The sequence below is a fragment of the Plectropomus leopardus genome, chromosome 10, assembly GCF_008729295.1.
Source record: "Plectropomus leopardus isolate mb chromosome 10, YSFRI_Pleo_2.0, whole genome shotgun sequence".
NCBI lineage: Eukaryota > Metazoa > Chordata > Actinopteri > Perciformes > Serranidae > Plectropomus > Plectropomus leopardus.
This window is the reverse complement of record NC_056472.1, coordinates 2895009-2914743: the sequence shown is the minus strand read 5'-3', so window position 1 is coordinate 2914743 and position 19735 is coordinate 2895009. Positions and strand designations below refer to the sequence as shown.

The window sequence follows — 19735 nt, the reverse complement described above, 5'->3', positions numbered from 1 at the left end:
AGAGATTACAAAGAAGTATAAGAAAATTACCTACAAATTATTAAAAAAATTATTAAGAAAAATAAAAGCAAAAAATAAAATAGAATTAATTAAATGAAACAAAAGAGAAAAGAAACAACAGCAAAAAACAAACAAAACAAAACAAAAATGACCTGGATAAAGTGCTTAACATTTTGAATAATTTTGTAATTTAATTTTAGATATGTGAGAAAGAAATTAGTAAAAAGCACAAGAAAGTTAGCCTACCTGAAATTTAGTTTAAAAAAAAGACAGTTTAAAAAACAACAACACAGAAGTGACTTGGAAAATGTGCTTTAAAATCATAATAAATGTTACTTAACTTTATTTAACTATTAAAACTATCAATCTAGTTTTTCCCCAAGCATTCTTCTTTTTCCCCTCTCTTAGAGATTTTTCCATTACTTTTAAAAAATATATCTTTTAAATATACTAATTTCCTGCAATTTGTGAAAGATTTATTACCAAGTTGCTCATTGCCTTTTTTGCCCTATGTTTTTTGACAAAAATCACACCAATTTGCTCCGAGTTCAGAGGTTTAAATACACGTGAAGTGATGTAATTTCAAAATGCCCTTGACTTACTGTTATTATTGTCAGTTACATTAAAAGTTACACATCTTAGTAAAGTAAGAATAATTGTGTAAAGTGATCATTATGGCGAGTCACGGTGAAAAGCAAGTAATGTATGCAGAATAATTTCTTTCAAACAAAAAATTTTGTGTTTTACAATTGTGTTGTAAAAATCCTTCCCAAAGTTATGTAAACCAATAAAACAGGGAAAGGTTTTCCGCTTTTATAGGTTCTCTGAAGTGGATCATCTGGACACCAACTGTGGAAAATAACCATATTCCTTTAACAGTTCACAAAATTCACAGAGTTCACTGCATGTTTTCAAGATAGCAAAAAGTAGAAGTGCACAAGACATTTCCTTGATTATAGAATATTTTAACCATTTGAAACCTGGAGTGACATCACTTTTCTTGTGCTGCTTTCAGGTGCCTTTCACAAGCATTTAAACCTTTGAACCTAGAGGAAATTGATTCTTTTTTTTTTTTCAAAAAATATGTGGAAAAGGCAATGGGAATCTTGGTTAGAAATATTCTACAAATTCCAAGAAATTAACACATTAAGTAAATTAATAAAAAAATATTTAAAATGTCTTGGGAAGAAAAAAAAAGGCAAGGGGAAAGCTATATTAATAATTAGCATAATTACATAATAATGATGTTACAGAATTACTTTAATTTTTAAGCACAGGTCACTTCCTTGTTTGTTTATTTTTTTCAACTTCCTTACTCTTTTTTTTTTCTTTTACTAATTTTCAGGTGATTGTCTTGTTCTTCTGACTAGTTTCTTGCTAATTTGGATCTTTTCTTCTTTTGTAGCTTATTGCCTTTGTTCTGTGTTTTTTAAAGAAATCAAGTTATGAAAACTAACATCACTAAGTATGATATTTTTTTACTTTGATGGCGCTATAGATAAAGGACCCATCTTCTGGGGTGTTCAGCGGCATATAAAACAAAAAACAGCTCCTTGTAAAATATTAAAAGTAGTATTGTAGTTCTAAAAAAAATACAAACAAAAGAAGCCCTTCTGTTTCTGACATGCCAGAGAAAATCCACTTATTTTTCACATTTTTAAGTAGGCTTAAAATTTTGGCTTATGTTCTTTTTTAATTAATTTATTTTTATTTATTTTTAACCGAGCAGGAATTACATTCTGCCTTAAATGTGCTCATGAAGGAATATTGCAACAAGGCTCGAACACATTAGGCATGTTAATAAAACCTGCATTAGACTATAGAGTCTCATATCTGTGGCTAAATGTACAGCACTGATTTCTTTTTTCTTGTTTTAACTGCTTTTTCATATAATTAAAAAATAAAATAAAATGAAATGAAAGAAATAAGATGAAATGAAAAATAAAATACAATAAAACAAAAATAAAATACAATAAAACAAAAATAAAATAAAATAAATGTGATAACATTTAATTTAATTTAATTTAATTTAAATAAGGTCAGTTAGAAAAAGTCTGATTCTAAAAATGAAACACTTGAAAACCCTTTCAGACTATTTTTTAGTCATTTCCACTAGTAGGTGGATAAAAGATAGAACATGGTTACAAAACAATACAATATATACTGAGTATTTATTATGAGGCTCCAACTAATGATTATTTTCATTACCGATACATTTGCAGAATAGTTTCTCCATTTACCCTTTGTAACCTGAGCAAAGTGGCTTGACCACTTTCAAATACATGGAAAGATAATGAGCAAAGAAAAAAGAAATGACCCAAAAATTACCAAGAAATTAGAAGAAGTACATAAAAACAACCTGAAAATTAGTTGAAAAAAGAAAAGAAAGTTTAAAAAAAAACAAGGCAAACATAATTTCAAAAAAAGCTTGAAAATATATTAATTCTGCATCATTTGTAGTAATTTTGATAAAGATAAAGTTCTTCTCTTTCCCCCTGGATGGCAAAATAAACAAATAAAAAATATTAATAATTTTCTAAATCTACACAATTCCTTCAATTTGTTGAACATTTCTTATCAAGTTTGCCCATTGCCTTTTTTACCGCATTGTGTTTAAAAGAAATCGCACCAATTTCTCAGAGGTCTTGCTCAGAGGTTTAAGTGTTGTGAAAGGTTTCAAAAGGTTTAGAAAATAACAAAATATGCAAGTTATAATTCTCCCCAGCTCAAGGAAATGAAGGAATGTGTTCACTGATTGCATGAAATTTAAGGGGGAACTATGCGTTATTATTGTGCATGACTAAACTATACCATCAAGGGAAATCTAAATGCTGCAGCATGCTCTGTTGATTTAGGAGTTGTAGTTTAAATCACAGGATAATAGAAGCAGAGTAATGAAAGTGCTTTCAGGCAATATTGTAAAAATGTCTTGTAATGCGTCACTTATAATAAAAGCACAATCGGCCAAACAAACAAAGGTGTGTTTTATATTTTATTACAAAATAAAAGCCTCTGAAGCAGTAGATTTAGCTTAACAAATCTCAGTTCCAACCAGTAAGGCAACACTGACCTCTGATCAGATTTGAGAGGAGTCAGCTAGCCGGATGTGTCCTGTAACATGAGTGATGAAGCACCTCAGGAGGTAGATCCCCCAAAAGTGGAGGGAGCTGTTATAGAGAGATAGATAGAAAGAAAGAAAGAAAGAAAGAGAGAGAGAGAGAGAGAGACAGACAGACAGACAGACAGAGACAGTCAGACTAAGTCCGTTTAAATTATTATAAAGCGGCAAATCATAGCTAAAGTTATGTCAAATCATTTCATATAGAGCAGGTTTTGGCACCAAATTCTGCAATTTATTTAAGAAACCCAACAGTTCTCCTCATGAGCCAACACTGGGTGATTGCAGCAAGGAATCTATGGGAGACTGGAACTGCCAATATAAATATAAAAAAAAATAAATAAATAAATTAAAAAAATTCCAAGAATGCTGAAATTTATTTAATTTCCCATTTAATTCATTCACACCCAATTTACTCATTTTCATATTTATTTGATTATTTATTTATGTATTTCTTTCCATTTTGCATGCAAATTCCTCATGTATTTAATTTCCTATTTTATTCTCCATTTTACATATTTTTATATTCATTTTTAAATTCATTTATTTTTTTTGTTTAAGTAAATTTACCTATTTGCTTCCCTCTCCATTATGTCCTCAAACATATTTACCTGTTTTTTTCCTTTTCCACCTACACTTCCAAATGCATTTCCACCTCATTACACAAACAAGGGGGGCTGGCCGATGTGCAATGGGGCGTCAACTTTTCACCTACTGTGATTTCTTTGTTTTACATATTGTAGTTGGTCTCCTTGAGGTTAATTTTATCACTGTTGTTTGTTTTGCAATCCAAAACGAAAATCTGACTTTAGAGTTTTTGTAACACCTGCTCATTTCAAGTCCAAATTAAAGTTGGATATTCAATGTCATGTTAGGACTGTTTTTAATCTAAATTTTTTAATTGTGAAATATGGTGATAACAGAAAGGTTTTATGTACTGTATGTATGTATGTATGTATATATATATATATATATATATATATATATATATATATATATATATATGTATATATATTAGGTTTGTTTTTACTTTACTTTTTAAAAGAATTTTATGAATTGCTTTCCTTTATGTTAACCCTTATAAACCTGAACAAATTAGCCTGATTTCCTTAAAAACAAGCGAAAAAGGCCACAGGCGATTAAGGAAGGGCCCAAAAATGAGCAAGAAACAAGAAAAAATAAATAAATAAATAATAATAAAATAAAATAATAATATATAATAATAATACAATTATAAGAATTATAAATATAGTTTTCTGAAACTTTTTGCCCAATTCTTTTGTTATATCTGATAATCCCCCCAACAAATTTTCATATCCTTCTGTTAATTTTATTTTCATTTGCAGGACATTTCAAGTTGCTCATTATATTTTTTTCTCACATTTTAGATTTAAATTGAACCATTTTCCTCAGGTGTCAACAATGACTAAAGTGCTTATGAAAGGTGTTTAAATGGAGCAAAAGAAAACTGACATCGATTCAGGTATTAAAGGATTAAATGTCCTAAATAAACCTTAATTGGCATAATAAAAATAATAATAAAAAGCCCTTCATAAAAAGCAGGTTGTGGGCGTTCAGCAAACTGCATTAGTGAGCGATGTACAACTACTGCTGTTACACCTGAGACGTTACGTAAGTGTTTAGTGTTATTCAAGGTTTCCTGGGAGTTTTTGACCTCGAGTAGCACCATGGAGTCATGCATTGTCCTTTTCTTTAATGCACAAGGATGCACTCATGCACAGACACAAGTGAAGTGATACACGCTGTTGGATTCAAAAGAATCAGCTATTTCAATGTATTACGTAAAAGTGACAAGTTTTTGAGACCACAGATATACACACACACACAATGTGTTTAGTGAATAACACTGAGCTTAAACAGAACTTTTCCCTTTGAATTAAGTTTAATACTGGATGAAAAACACCAAATATACAACCAATTAAAGCTGCAAGCAGCAGTGAACGGGCCCTCGCACCCCTGAACAAGTCCTAGTGTCCCTATCGTTAATTTTAGTGAAAGTCGGAAAAGTTTGAGCTGAATGTGGTCAATCTGTAAGGGGATGCACCTAAAAATCATGTGACTTCCTGTTTCCAATAGGTGGCGGTATGCAGTCAAATGAGCCAAGCAGATGTGATCAGGTCAGGACTCTCATCAAGCATGAGAAATTTGGAGCAGATTGGACAATGTCTGACTGAGTTACTACAACTTCCTGTTTCATGGTGAAATATCGAAGTTGAAAACGTAGCTACACCCACATGGTATGACAAAAACTCTGAAATTGAAAAGCTTTTGATGTCACATGATCTTTCATTTCAGTGAAAGTTGGAACAAGCATCAGAGGGTTTCAATCTTCAGTTAGATATTTCATGTGGGCTAATACTTCCTGCGGCCACAGGGTGGCGCTAGAGACCACACAAAATGTAAGTCATCTTGGTTGTGTTTCAGAGACAAACTTCCTTTTGCCAGTTGGTGGCGCTGTGAGTATCATACTCAATTGACAATTTGATGTGTTCAGGGCTGCACCTTGATCACACCGCTAAAATTTAGGATCAATTGGTTGATGCAAAGTGACGTTATAACAACTTCCTGTTTGGCAGTGAAGACCATGTTGCCATGGCAACGATGTTCATGAAAAAACTTTGAAATTACAAGGAGGAATCATCAGGGTCTCAAAGCTTTTCTTACCAAGTTTGAGCTTAATGTGGACAACCTGTAAGGAGGTGCACATCAAAATATAAAACATATAACTCCCTCTCTCCAGTAGGTGGCGCTATGATCATAACTCAATAGAGCAATGCAGATGTGTTCAGTTCGGGATTCTTGTCAAGCATGAGAAGGCAGATCGGATGATGTTTGGCTGAGTTACAACAACTTCCTGTTTCATGGTGAAACATCAAAGTTGGAAACCAATTGGGTGAAATCTGTAGGAGATATACATCAAAGAAGAACACGTGATTTTCATGCCATTTCCTGTCGCCAGTAGGAGGCGCTATAAGAAATGGTTATCATGTAGATTTTTTCAGGATGGGACTGTCATCAAACATGTGAAGTTTGGAGCAGATTGAAGCATGTCCCTCGGAGTTACTACATCCTGTTTACTTCCTGTTTCATGGCAAGACATGGAAGTGTTTGGCCAATAACTGCCACACGATGTAACAAAAACTCACGATTTTGATAGCTTTTGATGTCTGACTGCTTCTGAGAAGATGTTTTAATTTTGAAGTCAATCAGATTAAATCTGTAGGAGAAGACGTAAAAAAATAAGACCCCTGAAAATGGCTAAAAAACACGACCCCTGAAAATGGCTAAAAACAGGCCAAAATTGCAACTTCAAATCAAGATGGCCGACCTCCTGTGAGGTTTGCCGTATGAGTCCAAGAGATTTTTTTTTTTCGTCTTGGGGTGTTACATGTGCCTACCAATTTTGGTTAATGTAGGTGAAAGCAGAGGTGGAGGCTGTTTCATACAAATGTAGTGGGGGGCGCTCCTGAGCCATTTTATAAAATTATAGAGATGATCATAAAGATTATAAAGACCCTTAAAATATCAAATTTTTCACCAGATCTGATAAAGCTGCAAAGTTTCATGAGTTTTTGAGTATGATAAAGCCCCCAAAAGGCAATTCATTTATAGGAAGAAGAATAACAATAATTCCTTATTATCCCGCCCGTCCCACCCACCCACCCCCACCCCCACCCACCCCCCACACACGCACGCACGCACGCACACACAGACAGACAGACACACACACACACACACACACACACACACACACACAGTAATGTGATTTTAAAAAAATGTTTCCTCGACATTTTATTTTCCCTAGTTATAATAATAATAATAATAATAACTCCCAGCTAATTATCAGGTTATTTCTTGATCAAGGGCTTTTTTACAAATTCTTTTTACAATTTATTTTATTCATTTCTTGCAAAGTTGCTCATAATGTTTTTTTTTCTCCATGTTGTCAAAAGAAATCAAACCAATTTTCTTTCCGGTTTCACAGGTTTAAATGCTTGTATAATAGTTGTGTGGACACGTATGGAGTTCTATGGCACAGTAGAGTGCGATACATCACGCTTTGGGGACATCAACAATACCTTTTTATTTGTGGAGTTTATGATAAAAAACCGGCTTCGTTCTTCCAGCAGTCACACAGAAAGTGTGCCTCACCTGACCAGGAATGGCTGAGGGAAGCAGCTCTTCGTGTGTGTCATTACCACGTCCTGAAGCTTCAGCAGGTTGGTCAGCAGCACTCCCTGCCCACATTTGTCAATCTTTGTCACCAAAATCTGCACAACAAAAGGTTTAGCACATTATACACATAATCCGACTCCCAAAAGATGTTGACATTTTAAAGAACATAGCAAACAGATACAAATTATGATGCATGTTCTCATTATTCACTAATCAACTAATCCACAGCTACGAATGCTGCACCATGCAAACTTTCAAGAAATATATGAGTAACAGCAGTTTTCAAACTTGTCAAGGCTCGCAAATGTGTTATTTCTGCTCCCACTCATTCCAAAAGTTGCAGTGTAGGAACTCTGAGCTCTTTTCTAAGTTGGTATTAGTGAATGCTGAAAAGGAATGAATTGGTAAAAACTGTTCTCGTCTTGTTGGAGAAGAATTTATCAAAATCTGACAGGATTTTGGCAATAAATGGAGGGCTAAAACAACTTTGCAATTCCTTAGAAAAAATAATTGACTGATTTCTTCCAAGAGCACAGGAAGAAGGTTCAGAGCTATGAAAAAAGAAATGTCCCAAAAAATAAACTAGTAAAATACAACAAAAAAAACCCCAAGAAAATTACCTGAAAAAATGTAAAAAATAAAGTAATAAATATTTTTTAAGGTAAAAGAAAAAGACCTGGAAAAAATGCTTACAAAAGAATAATAATTCTGAAACAGAATTTAAAAAAATTAAATACAACTTTATTTTTATTTTGCCCTAGAAATTTTTAATTTTTAAAAAAAAAAATAATCTACTAAAAGTATTGCTGTCTTACAAAAAAAGCGACAACATTTCTTACCAAGTTGCCCTTAACCTTTCGTCCTGTGTTTTTGGAAAAAAAGCATGAATTTGCTCGACATTCAGAGGTTTACATACTTTAAAAAAAACTTGCAAAAATTCAATTTAAATTAAATAAAATTTCTTTTCTTCTCTTTAAAAATGGGGACATTTTGCTGATAAAATGAACAGGTGGTTGGTTTTATCAGGCCTTCACATAGTTTATATAATCTGAATTTTTTTAGAAAATGTAATTTAATGTGTGAGGAAATATTTTGATATTAAGGAGAATGTGGGCCAGCAATAAACATTCAATAAATGTTTGCTACTTTAGATTTTAGATTTTTGTCCCTGTTAGCGATCAGATCAAACATCCCTCCTACACTCACCACGTTAGAACTCACTGAGCTGCTGTTAATCTCGAACTGAATCTGATCTGATATCAACAACATCAACAACGTTCTAAAGTCTAAATTTGGGTTTGAAAGTGACCTCCTCAGCTCATGTCTTTATTCTTCCTTCGCCTTTCAGCTCGAGGACTTCATCTTTGTTAGGAGCTGCTCTGTCACAGCCTTAATAATGGCCAAAGAGTTTAATAACCTGAGAGTATGAATAATTGACTGCGGGGTGCGTCCAGAGTGGGGGTGCTTCATTATAACGTGTCAGCGGTGGCATTTCAGAGAGGACAGCAGTTTTTAAATAGCTGAGTGAGAACGTTCAGCATTAATTCAGTGTGGACATAATGAGGAGGATTTGGAAGACGAATGAGGACAATGTGAAATGGAGAAGCTGGATAGCGTTATGTAGAGAAAAAATGTGTTTCCTGCAGGAACAATATGCAATCTGCTGTTTTTCAAGCAAATATTTCAGCAAACAGCAGTGGCCAAATAATTTCACGTGTTCCTGCACACCTGTTTCAATGGTTTCTTTTCTCCACAGCTTTCATAATTTAACCCGTTTGGCTTGCTTTAATATTACATACACTTGTATCGCTCTGTGCACAAAATGCATTGTTGAAAATCATGCTTTAATAAAACATTATACATTAATACTATTTGCTACTTTTATTTTTTAATATTTTAACCAACAGCTGTCCTAATCATTAATATTAAAAACAACACAAAAACAGGAATTATTTTCAGTATTACATGTGAAGCAGATTTTTCTTAATATTAAGCCAGGGATATGTCAGTGATGAGCAGCAACATTGATTTTTAGACATTATTGTTTTTTGTTTAGTGTCAAATACTCACACTCATACCTCTCCGTACACAAAACAAGCTTTTCAAAATCAGGCTAAAAAAATATTATACCTTATTATTTTCCACTTTTACTGAGTAAATTTCTTTTTAGCCATTATCAGTACTAATCACGAATATCAAATATTAATTAATTTTCAAAATTTTAACCCTTTAAATACCAGGTTTTTGTCAGGATGCCACTATGTTTTAGCTAAAAAACACACACACACAAAAATGAATTATTTTCAACATACTACATGCCAATTAGATTTTTTTTGGTGATGCTGACAGCCTGGGATATGTCAATGATTAGCAGCACCATCGATTATGACAGTGCACCTAGTGGAAATAGCATGTATTTTCTCCATATGCCAAATATGGTTAAAATGATGTTATCATGTGGAAAATAGTCAAAATGACAAATTCAAGGTAAAAGTCCAGAATTACACCCTGAAATAATACAATGCATGAATTGTTTTGCTTTGATGACTGTAAAATGTCAGTTTGAATGGGTTTCAGTGGTGCATGCTTTGCACTTAACAGTCTGAATGTAACTATTTCGTTTCCACAGTGTATTTTAGATTTATTGTAGGAGCTGAGCTGGAACTTCAGTGATTAAACAGAAATACACAATCTTGCCAATTTTTTTGCCATATGCATGATCACAGACAAAATGATCAAAAAATGACAAATGAAAAGCATGTAAAATACGCCAAACAGTCACTCAAGGGTTAATCTGCTTGTTTTTGAGCTGGGTTGAGGTTTGTGTGTTCTGTGTTTGTGGTGCAGTTTTTCAGGTTACAGGCAGGTACTGTGTGTTCCCATAATCTGGGCTTTATAGCTTGTAACACGCGTGTAACAACATGTCACACACCAAATTGCTATCTGATAAGAGATTGTAAAAGAAAAAAAAAAACAACATAAAAGAGGATGTATTTATGAAGGTTTGAGGACCTTTACTGGCCGTGACTGAGAGGATGACTTAAGTAAGGGGATCGCTTTCCTAATATTGTTTAACATTACTTAGATACAATAATAGACGTATCATAAAACATTTGGCTACTTTCATTTCATTGTTATTATTATTTCAATATTAATTCTGTTTTTTTTCTATGATGTGATCTCGTGACATAAGTTTTGTTTGCTTGTCTAGTTTCTATCGACATGACAAGTGCTTTTAATATTTGAGAGTCTAGACGATGAGCATTGTCAGGTTGCCTTTGAGTTAGTGGTTTTTTGAGGAAAAAAATACTCTGTACAAAAGTGTGATATGATATGGATGCTATATGATGCTGTATAAATATCTTTTTGTACAAATAAAACATAAAAAAAACCCTAAAAAAACATCTGTGTGTATCGTCTGTATCGTCTGTGTGCTTCTGATGCAGCATTCATCCAAAGTTTCAGGCCCAGGACATACTGCCTGCATGAGCAGCACTTGACGAATACCTGGCTGAGCTGCTGCAGCTTGCACGCTCACTGACGCCGTTGTTGCTGTGGTGCTGCTGCAGAGCTGCCTTCTGCCATGAGTACTGTATTTCTATAATTAGAAGCCAATACGTCACTAATTTCGAAAGCCGTGCAGCCACTGTACTGTCACCACCACGGTCCTGCAAATATTTCACAGTAACAACTGAAGGGATTCTGTCAAAGTAAACGTTGTCAGAGGGCTTTTATTTTGAAACAGAAACCAGAAAGGTTAACTAAAACATATATTTGTATTTCTTCATGTCTGTGATAAAAACATTGAAAGTGTCATAAAAGGTATAACGGTATAATGTGAGACCATTTTCCACCATTTTTTATTTTAGCTGAAAACTGCGTACGTCACGCTGGAAAAAAAATGTTCGATGTTCTGCAGCTGAGCGTGGCAGTGTGGCTCTGACCTGTGAAGACCAAAATAAAAAACAACAGGTTCCACAATGCACCTGTACAGCTCACACAGGCAGTGTGTCCTCGGCAGTAGGGCTGCATTAACCATCAGTTTCAGAATCCATCTATCTGACAATTAAATTTGTCATTAACAGATTCATTGTTTGGAATGCATAATGTCAAATCACTGTATATATAATATTAGAATCTCTAAAAGTTTCCTTTAGTTTTCTCCATATACTCTGCTTTCCGGCTGAGATCTTAAAAGTAAAAGTCTATTTTTGGCAATCTTTTACAAATTATTAGATATGATTTTACCATTTATTGAGAAAGTGTGTGTGTGTGTGTGTGTGTGTGTGTGTGTGTGTGTTTCCTACCACATATGGACATCTGAGCTCCTCACACATCTCCAGGGCGATCAGGTCAGTCTTCTGCAGACCCACACTGCCGTCGACCAGCAGGAACGTCCTCACCAGACTGTCGTGCATAAAGACACGTTAGATAGAAACAAAAAGCAAATTATGGATAGCACTGATGAGAAGACTCCCACCATCATTAAAAAAAACAAAAACAAACACAATACAACTCTCTGCTGCTAGATGAGATTGATAGGATGAACGGTGCAGCACCAGGGGTCGACAGATTATCAGCCTGGCTGATTACTGGGGGCGATATTTAGCATTTTACAGATTTTATTTTTATAGTCATCGAAAAAATTGAATAAAAAGGCGTAAAGAAAGTGTCAGCATGGGAGGAGCTTTTACTTTGTAAAACCTCAGGGAGCTATTTTGGTTTATGAATTTTTATTTAAATTTTCACTTGACTTTAACAAAACGTTGTTGGAATCTTGCTATGATGCTGAAAGTTTCAGTTTTGATTAAACATTTGCTAAAGGCATTTAAACAAAGTTTTGTGTTGGAGTTCGTTATATTCCAAATTCTAAATATTGACAGAAAGATTTTTCATTTTTCGATCGGTTATTGGTCTCATTAACTACTAATATTCAGTATCGATATCGGCCCTGAAAGAACAATACTGGTCAGTCCTTATACAGGACATGTTATGTTTGATGGAGGAGGCCCCCAACTTAGCTAGAAATATATGATTTTTTTTCTACCTGTCTGATGGAAGTTAGTGGCAGGTAAGGGTTAAGAAACATTAAAGAGGTGCAAGTGTATTTTTTTTTTGGTTACTTCTCTGTAATGTTACTGTTGATTTTGATGTTTTTAATTAAACCCATCTTTGACTGCCCTGATATTCATATGTTGTGATGTTGACAGCAGTTATTGGTTGATGGAAACCTGCAAGTTGTGTCAAAAAATAAGGAAACACAATTATTCAAAATAATTTAAAAAAAAATTCAAACTGAAAGGTTTCCCAACATAGATCTCCAGGCACAGAGCAGCTGTCTCAGATCATTTTTGTGCTACATGATTCATTTTCTTTCCCAAAATTCTCAAAACACAAATTCTACCACACAGTGCAGCGGTTACACAGCACCACCTTGTGGACAAAGTCATAATATTTTATTAAAAGCAAACTCAAGACCTTCCTTTTTAGTTTGGCTTTCAGTCAAACTTTATTTACTTTATTATCTATTTCCGTATTTATACATTTTAGTCTGTTTCACAGTTTTACTATTTCCTATATCATTTTAAAATTTAACATATTCATTTATTATTTTATTGTGTGCACATATTTTATTTACCTCTTATTCACAGTTTGAGTATTTTAATTATTCATCTTTTTATTATTACTTTTACCATTTTATTTATTTATTTATTTTGATCTTTCTGTTTATAGGTTTGATCCTGCCACTGCTGTGTCCTCACTTTTGGTAGCATTTCCTCAGTCCCTGGTTTCAAGCACTGTTTTTACAGGTACAGGACATCTACAGGTAGCACAATCCTGAGGGAGCCAGTCAGCTAATATTACGGAGTCCTGAAATAAACTAAGTCAGATCCCAGCAGAACTTACTTTATTTCCACACTGATCCCTCCCAGCCTTTTGCAGCGCAGTCTGAGTGATATGATACTTCACCTTTTTGTATTCACTGCCAGACAGATGGTTAGTGAGAGTCTTCCTTTGGTCCTCCACACATCAATCACATGAGTGTAAAGGTTATTTATTCTCTGTGTTTGTGCTGACACTCTGTGACTCTGCTCTTCATCCCCCAGGTGGCTGACTAAAGTAAATGTCTTACTTTTTCCTCGTGTACAGATACGGCTCCACCATATCCACAAAGTCTTTGGGCGCTCTGTGTCCGTAGCCGGGCATGTCAACGATGGTGAACGCTTTGCCAACTCTGAAAAAATTCATCTTCTTTGTGTGACCCTGAGGAGGAAAAACAAAGAAAGACAAAAAAACTGTTATCATTTTATTCTGCTCAGCTGTGTGAACAGTGTTCCACTTTTAATGTCATTATTTCTGTTTTCAACACTGCATCTAAGATAATTTTTGGGGAAACAATAAACAGCAGCACCTCATTGCATCTCACCTGTAAAAGGCTTAAAATTAGCGCATATTCCCTGGGTGTTGTATTTCCATCAATGCTGATCAGAGCGCATGAATACCTGTGACTACTGCAGAGTCATTTTATGTGAATCGTGATTGTAACCTTTCCGAAAACATTACAGAGTCAGATATTAGAGGATGTTCGTAGGTTTTTTGTGCAGTAGGAAAGGGACTTCAGTATAAAGGCTGTGTTAACATACCCAAGTTCCTCAGCCACTTAATCTGCAAGCATATTGCAAGATTACTTTAACCCTCAGGGACTGTTTGGTGCATTTTACATACTTTTCATTCATCATTTTTTGATAATTCTGGCTATGTTCATGCATATGGCACAATTTTTGGCAAAATTGTGTATTTTTGTTAAATCTTGGAATTTCCAGCTCAGCTCTTACAAAAAGTCTAAAATACACTGTGGAAACTAAATAGTTACATCCTGTTAAATGCAAAAAATGCTCTGTTGAAACCCATTCAAACTGCAATGTTTGATCCCACAGCCATCAAAGTGTAAAAACATGCATTGTATTATTTTTGGGTGTCATTCTGGGCTTTAGACTTGAATTTGTCATTTTAACCATTTTCCACCGAATGACATCTTTATTTATGTATTTATTTATTTTTTTAACCATATTTGGCATGTGGAGAAAATATATGCTATTTCGACTAGGTGCACTGTCACAATTAATGCTGCTGCTAATCACTGACATATTCAAGGCTGAGATCATCAAAAACAAAAACAAAACAAAAAAAAAAATCTACTTGACATGTAGTGGATTTTTTTTCCCATCTAAAAACTTAGTGGCATCATAAAAAAAACCTGACATTTAGAGGGTCAAAATTCTGAAGAATAATAAATATTTGTGAATATTTATGATTAGGACTGATATTGAATAAAAAAAAACTTATAAATAAAAATGTTATAATAAAAATGATAAAATATTATAAAATGTATAATATCTTTTAGAGCCTGATTTTTAAAAAGCGCATTCTGTGTGCAGAGTGGTATGAGTGTGAATATTTAAGACAATACAAAAAAATTCTAATGTATATAAATCAATACTGCTGCTAATTGTTGACATATCCCTGGCTGTTATAATAATAACATTTTTTTTAAATGTACTTAACATGAAGTATATTGAAAATAATTCTTTTTTTGTGGGGTTTTTTTTAAACCACAGTGGCATCACAACAAAAACCTGGCCTTTAAAGGGTTAAAATTCTGAAAAATAATAAATATTTAATATTTATAATTAGGACTGATTCTGGTTAAAAAAAACTACTACTACTGAAAGTAGTAAATAATGTAAATGTATAATGTGTTTTAAAACTTGATTTTGAAAAGCTCATTTAGTGTGCAGAGCAATATGTGTGTGATATTAAAGCGGGCCCTAAGGGTTAAATAAAACTATACATGCCAGACCTTTAAACTCAAACTAATACTGTACGCGGGTTAAGACTACTCACTGGAGTTTTGGAGACTCGGACCTCTATCTCGGGAGTCAGTGAGAAGAGAGCTTTGATGAGGGACGACTTGCCTACGTTGCTTCTGCCGATGAAACACACCTGAAAAAAAGGTTTGGAAAAACTGTGTTGAATTCTAAGCTATGTGTTAATGCTCCTGACAGGAATTCAATGATCTCTGTGAGTTTGTGCTGAAGTATTTTCCTCTTCCTTCTTCTTTATTCAATGAATATTTGAACCTGCATTCCTGATCTGACCGTTTCGGGCTGCTGCGGCTGGCTGCTACCATTTTGTCACTGCGGCACCAACGACCGCAGAGTCCCCACCGGACATGACATCGGATCATCCGTCTCTTAGACAAGACAGATGGATGGAGGCTTCTGCTGCCAGTAAAGCTACGAATACATCATCGTTTGACAGAGCGGAGAGTGGTAACTAACTCGGCATGCCAAAGACTCCCCGCTGTCTGTCAACACAATGTTCCATTCTGAGCCCTCCGGTGAACACTGCTGTCCATGAGGTTATAAATCTGCTCATTTATTATCAACTGTCAACTCCGGCTTAATTATGGATGAGGCTGCAGGAGGGTAAAGAGACATTACGATACATTTTTTAACATACTGAGTTTCCACAGTTTGGGTTGGGTCGAGGAAGGGCAATGTGAGCAACCAGAAGTTTAAAAGTTGAACAAACTTAATCCTGACTGCTGTGGTGTTTCCGGCGGGGGGGGGGGGGGGGGGGGGGGGGGGGGGGACTTCCAGCCTTCTTAACGACAGCAGGGCATTACAAAATAAAAAAAATTAAAAAATAAGCTGTAGTCCGATGTCTGGACTGGAAAAAAAGGACTACAGCAAGTTGAAAAAGTTTGAGACTTGCCAGTCTGACAGTAAAAGAAAATAACTAAATTTTGTGGCACCCTAATTCTCTGGAAAATATCTGAAGAAACTGGGAAGAAAGAATCACATTTGTCTTAAATAATAAGGGCAGCAATAATTAAACAAAGAAAAGAAAGAAAAGAATTTACTCAATTAAATGGAAAGATCTTGCGAATGCCATATATGAAATGGAGAAGATTACTATGAGAATTACAAATTAAATACATATATCTGAAGAAAGATGGGACAAAGTGATTAAATACATAAAATAAAGAATGTTTTTCTTTTTTTTCTACATTTGTCTCACCTGCTCACTTAGTTTTTACTGTAACATAAAATTACTTGATTTATCAACTTATTAATTTTGAATGATTCGTGAACTTTCAGTGATTTATTTATTCATCCAGTAATTTTTTTCTTTAATGTTTCTTCTTCTTCTGTCTTTGTCCCTGTTTGTACATGCATATATAATGTCTGTGATTACATTTTCTGTATGTCATTGGTTTTCTTCATTTAAATTAAAAAATTCTAAAACAATAAAAAAATAAAAAATCCAGTCTGACAGTCATAACATCCACAAAGAGTTCTGCTCATTTATTTAAAAAGAACTTGAATACTACCCTATTTCCATATAATTAATATAAGTATAAGTATTAATAATAAGTCTTTTATTTCCGGAATAACAGCCAAACACATGCTTTGTTAGGTCACAGCGACCGTTGACCACCAAAATCTAACCACGCCATCACTGAGTTTGACGTTTGTGCCAAATTTAAGGGAATTCCTTCAAGGCATTTCTTACTGCGTTCACAAGGATGAGACAAAAGCAAGATCACAGTGACCTTTGACCATCAAAATTTAATCAGTTCATCATTGAGTCCGAGTGGACGTTTGTGCCAAATTAAAAAAAAAAAACCTACACCAAGGTGTTCTTGAGATGTCACTTTCACAAGAAAGAGAAAGACAGGTCAAGGTGACCATAACCTTTGACCTATGACACTTTTTCCAGCAAATTTTTAAGTAATTTTCTTGTTTGTTTATGTTTTTTCATATTTGGGGGTGATTTGGGGGTAATTTTCTGTAACTTTTCCACTAATTTTTTTAGCCATGTCTTCTTAAGAGGCTTATTACATTCTCCCCATGTTTCTGAAGGAAAATAAAACAGATTTGCTCCAGCCTTTTTGTTCTGTATTTCATAAGGTGTAAAAAAGAAATTGCACAAGGTGTTATCAGTGTGACTGAGGCTGCCCACTGACCTCTGGAGGTTTCATTGCAGGTATATGCTCCATCCTCTCTGCAGAGACGTGGTAATCAATCTTATGAGATGGAGAAGATACAAAGAACTTTTCTGCTTTCACCATGTCTTCTAAACTGGGATGGAAGAGCTGGAACGGTGTCCTGTCCACTGACCTGAAAATAGCATCAAAACAAGGGACCAAACAATATGAATCAGGATATGAAAATAAAATCAACAAAAAAACATGTCTGTATTTACTAAGTAGTGTAGCTTTTTTGAATAACAGGTTTACATTCCATCACATTATAAATCAAACATTTAAATAACTGAAAATCATTAATCGCGATCCAAAGTGTTTCACGTGTAATAGTTGAAGATAATCATGACCTGTTTCCATTAAACACGTTTTATATTTGCAATTTCAATTTGCACAGTTTGAGGGTTAGTGGAAACCTGCCTATTGTCTCACTCTCTCTCTCTAAACTGTTATATTGCAGATGGATGCATGAAAGAAAATATGTGCAGAATGGGAGTATTACACTCAACCAACAGCAGGGAAGGCTGTCTGCACAAAGACAGCATCAGCATGGGAGGAACTATTACTTTGTAAAACCTCAGGGAGCTTTATCTCATTTTTTAATTTTTTCACTTGACTTTATTAAGAAAAAAAAAATTAAAAAGTAGCTAAATGCATATCAGTTCCAAATGTCGCTTTTTGGTCTCAATAACTACTAATAATCTGTATCAGTATCGGCCCTGAACAAACAATATCCGTCGACTCCTGCTTCAGACAAAATAAAAACATGCAGCCCATAAAGGCTGGTCAAACCTTTTAGACTTACCTGTCCAGGTGGACCTCCAGCTCACTGAAGGGGTACAGGAAGCTCTGGGCTTTCTTTGGGGGAAGCATTTTGACTTTCTGAAGAGAGGCCAGTTTGTGGACACTCCTACAGGAGACACAGCCAACCTGAGTCCCAGGCTGAAGCCTCAGGGACAGCCGGAGACAAAACATGGTCCTCTGCAGACTTCAGCACTGCCTGCAGCTGAGAAAAGGACTGTGTGAGTGTCACTCTCAACTTTCACTCTTAACTTTGATGCAAATGACTTATGATGCTCGAAAAATTTTAAAAGGTCAGGAGTCACACTGAAAAAGCTAATGTTAAAGGCATGTTTCACACTGAATATGCTGACTTTAAGATGTTTTATTAAAGAGTATCACACACCTATGAAAACGTACTTATTGCCTACCTAAAACTTGAAATTTGGCTGTAAACCTGATTTTGTTAAGTTGGAAAAACATAAGCATCACATGTAACGTTGGCAGTTCTGATGTGTTTGAAATGAACGACGTTTAATTTCACTACTTACCTTAATTCCAATGACTTAATGTTTAAAAATGACATAATAAAGTCTTCCTCGGCTGCAAATGAAGGTTATTCTCTGCTAACATGCCTGATCCTCCGTAAACTGTGTTCACTGTCCTCCATGTTGTGTGCAGCGCTTAAATGAGTCCCGCTGAAACAACTTCCGTTTGCTAAGGATTCCGCTTTTTTGTTATTTTATAAAAAAAAGAAGTATTCTGTCAGTTATTTGACACGCTTACATATATTCATTAAATTGACTCAAATAAAGTACAAATAAATGATGTTGTGATATACACTTGGTCATGACTAGCAAGACGAAACAAAGGCTTTTATAGGGATTTGTTATTATTATTATTATTATTATTATTATTATATTATTATTAATAGTTTAAAAATAGTAGTTTATATTATAAATGGTTGTAGTAGTTGTATAGCAGCAGTTAAAACAATGTTATTATTTTATTATGTTTTTATTTTTTTATTATTATTATATATATATTATTATATTATTATCAGTAGTAGTGGTAGAAGGTGTGGCGAGTACTTTTTCTGTTTTAATTTTTTTTTTTTTTATAATATTACTTCTACTACTACTACTACTACAACAACTATTAACTAGTACTGTTTTATTAATTTTATTAGCAGTAGCAGTAGTAGTAGTCTAGTAGTAGCCATAGCTGTAGTAGAAGCAGTGGCAGCAGTAATAGCAGAAGTAGTAGTAGTAGTAGTAGTAGTAGTAGTAGCCTAGTGGTAGCAGTATTAGTAGTAGTAGTAATGGCAGTACTAGTACTAGCAGTAGTAGTAGTAGTAATGGCAGTAGTAGTAGCAGTAGCAGTAGCAGTAGCAGTAGTAGTTGTTGTAGCTGTAGTCGTAGCAGTAGTAGCTGTATTTTTTTGTATTTTATTATTTTATGTGTTTTAATACTGTAAGAAAAACTTTTAGAAGAAAGTACTCCCACTTTCTGCTTTCACTTATAGATTTTCACAACTGCGTTCTGTTGCAGACATCTGGAATTATACAATCCTTCAGGCTAATAATGATG

At 34.4% G+C, this 19735-nt stretch overlaps 1 protein-coding gene across 3 annotated transcripts; it reads right to left on the bottom strand.

The window, feature by feature from the left end:
- Positions 1-497: 497 nt before the first annotated feature.
- gtpbp8 (GTP binding protein 8 (putative)) lies at positions 498-18808 on the bottom strand. 3 transcript variants are annotated; one of them, XM_042494021.1, is made up of 9 exons: positions 18698-18808; positions 18172-18372; positions 17349-17502; positions 15221-15319; positions 13449-13579; positions 11623-11722; positions 7292-7410; positions 3071-3167; positions 498-849 (listed from the first exon to the last, which is right to left on the bottom strand). In XM_042494021.1, the coding sequence occupies exons 2-8, from the start codon at positions 18339-18341 to the stop codon at positions 3077-3079; spliced, it is 864 nt and encodes a 287-aa protein (XP_042349955.1). In that variant the 5' UTR covers positions 18342-18372; positions 18698-18808; the 3' UTR covers positions 498-849; positions 3071-3076. The 3 variants fall into 3 exon arrangements, with proteins under 3 accessions (XP_042349955.1, XP_042349954.1, XP_042349956.1); XM_042494020.1 differs by lacking the exon at positions 498-849 and having other exon boundaries at positions 2975-3167; XM_042494022.1 differs by lacking the exons at positions 498-849; positions 3071-3167; positions 7292-7410 and adding an exon at positions 11079-11259.
- Positions 18809-19735: the final 927 nt, after the last annotated feature.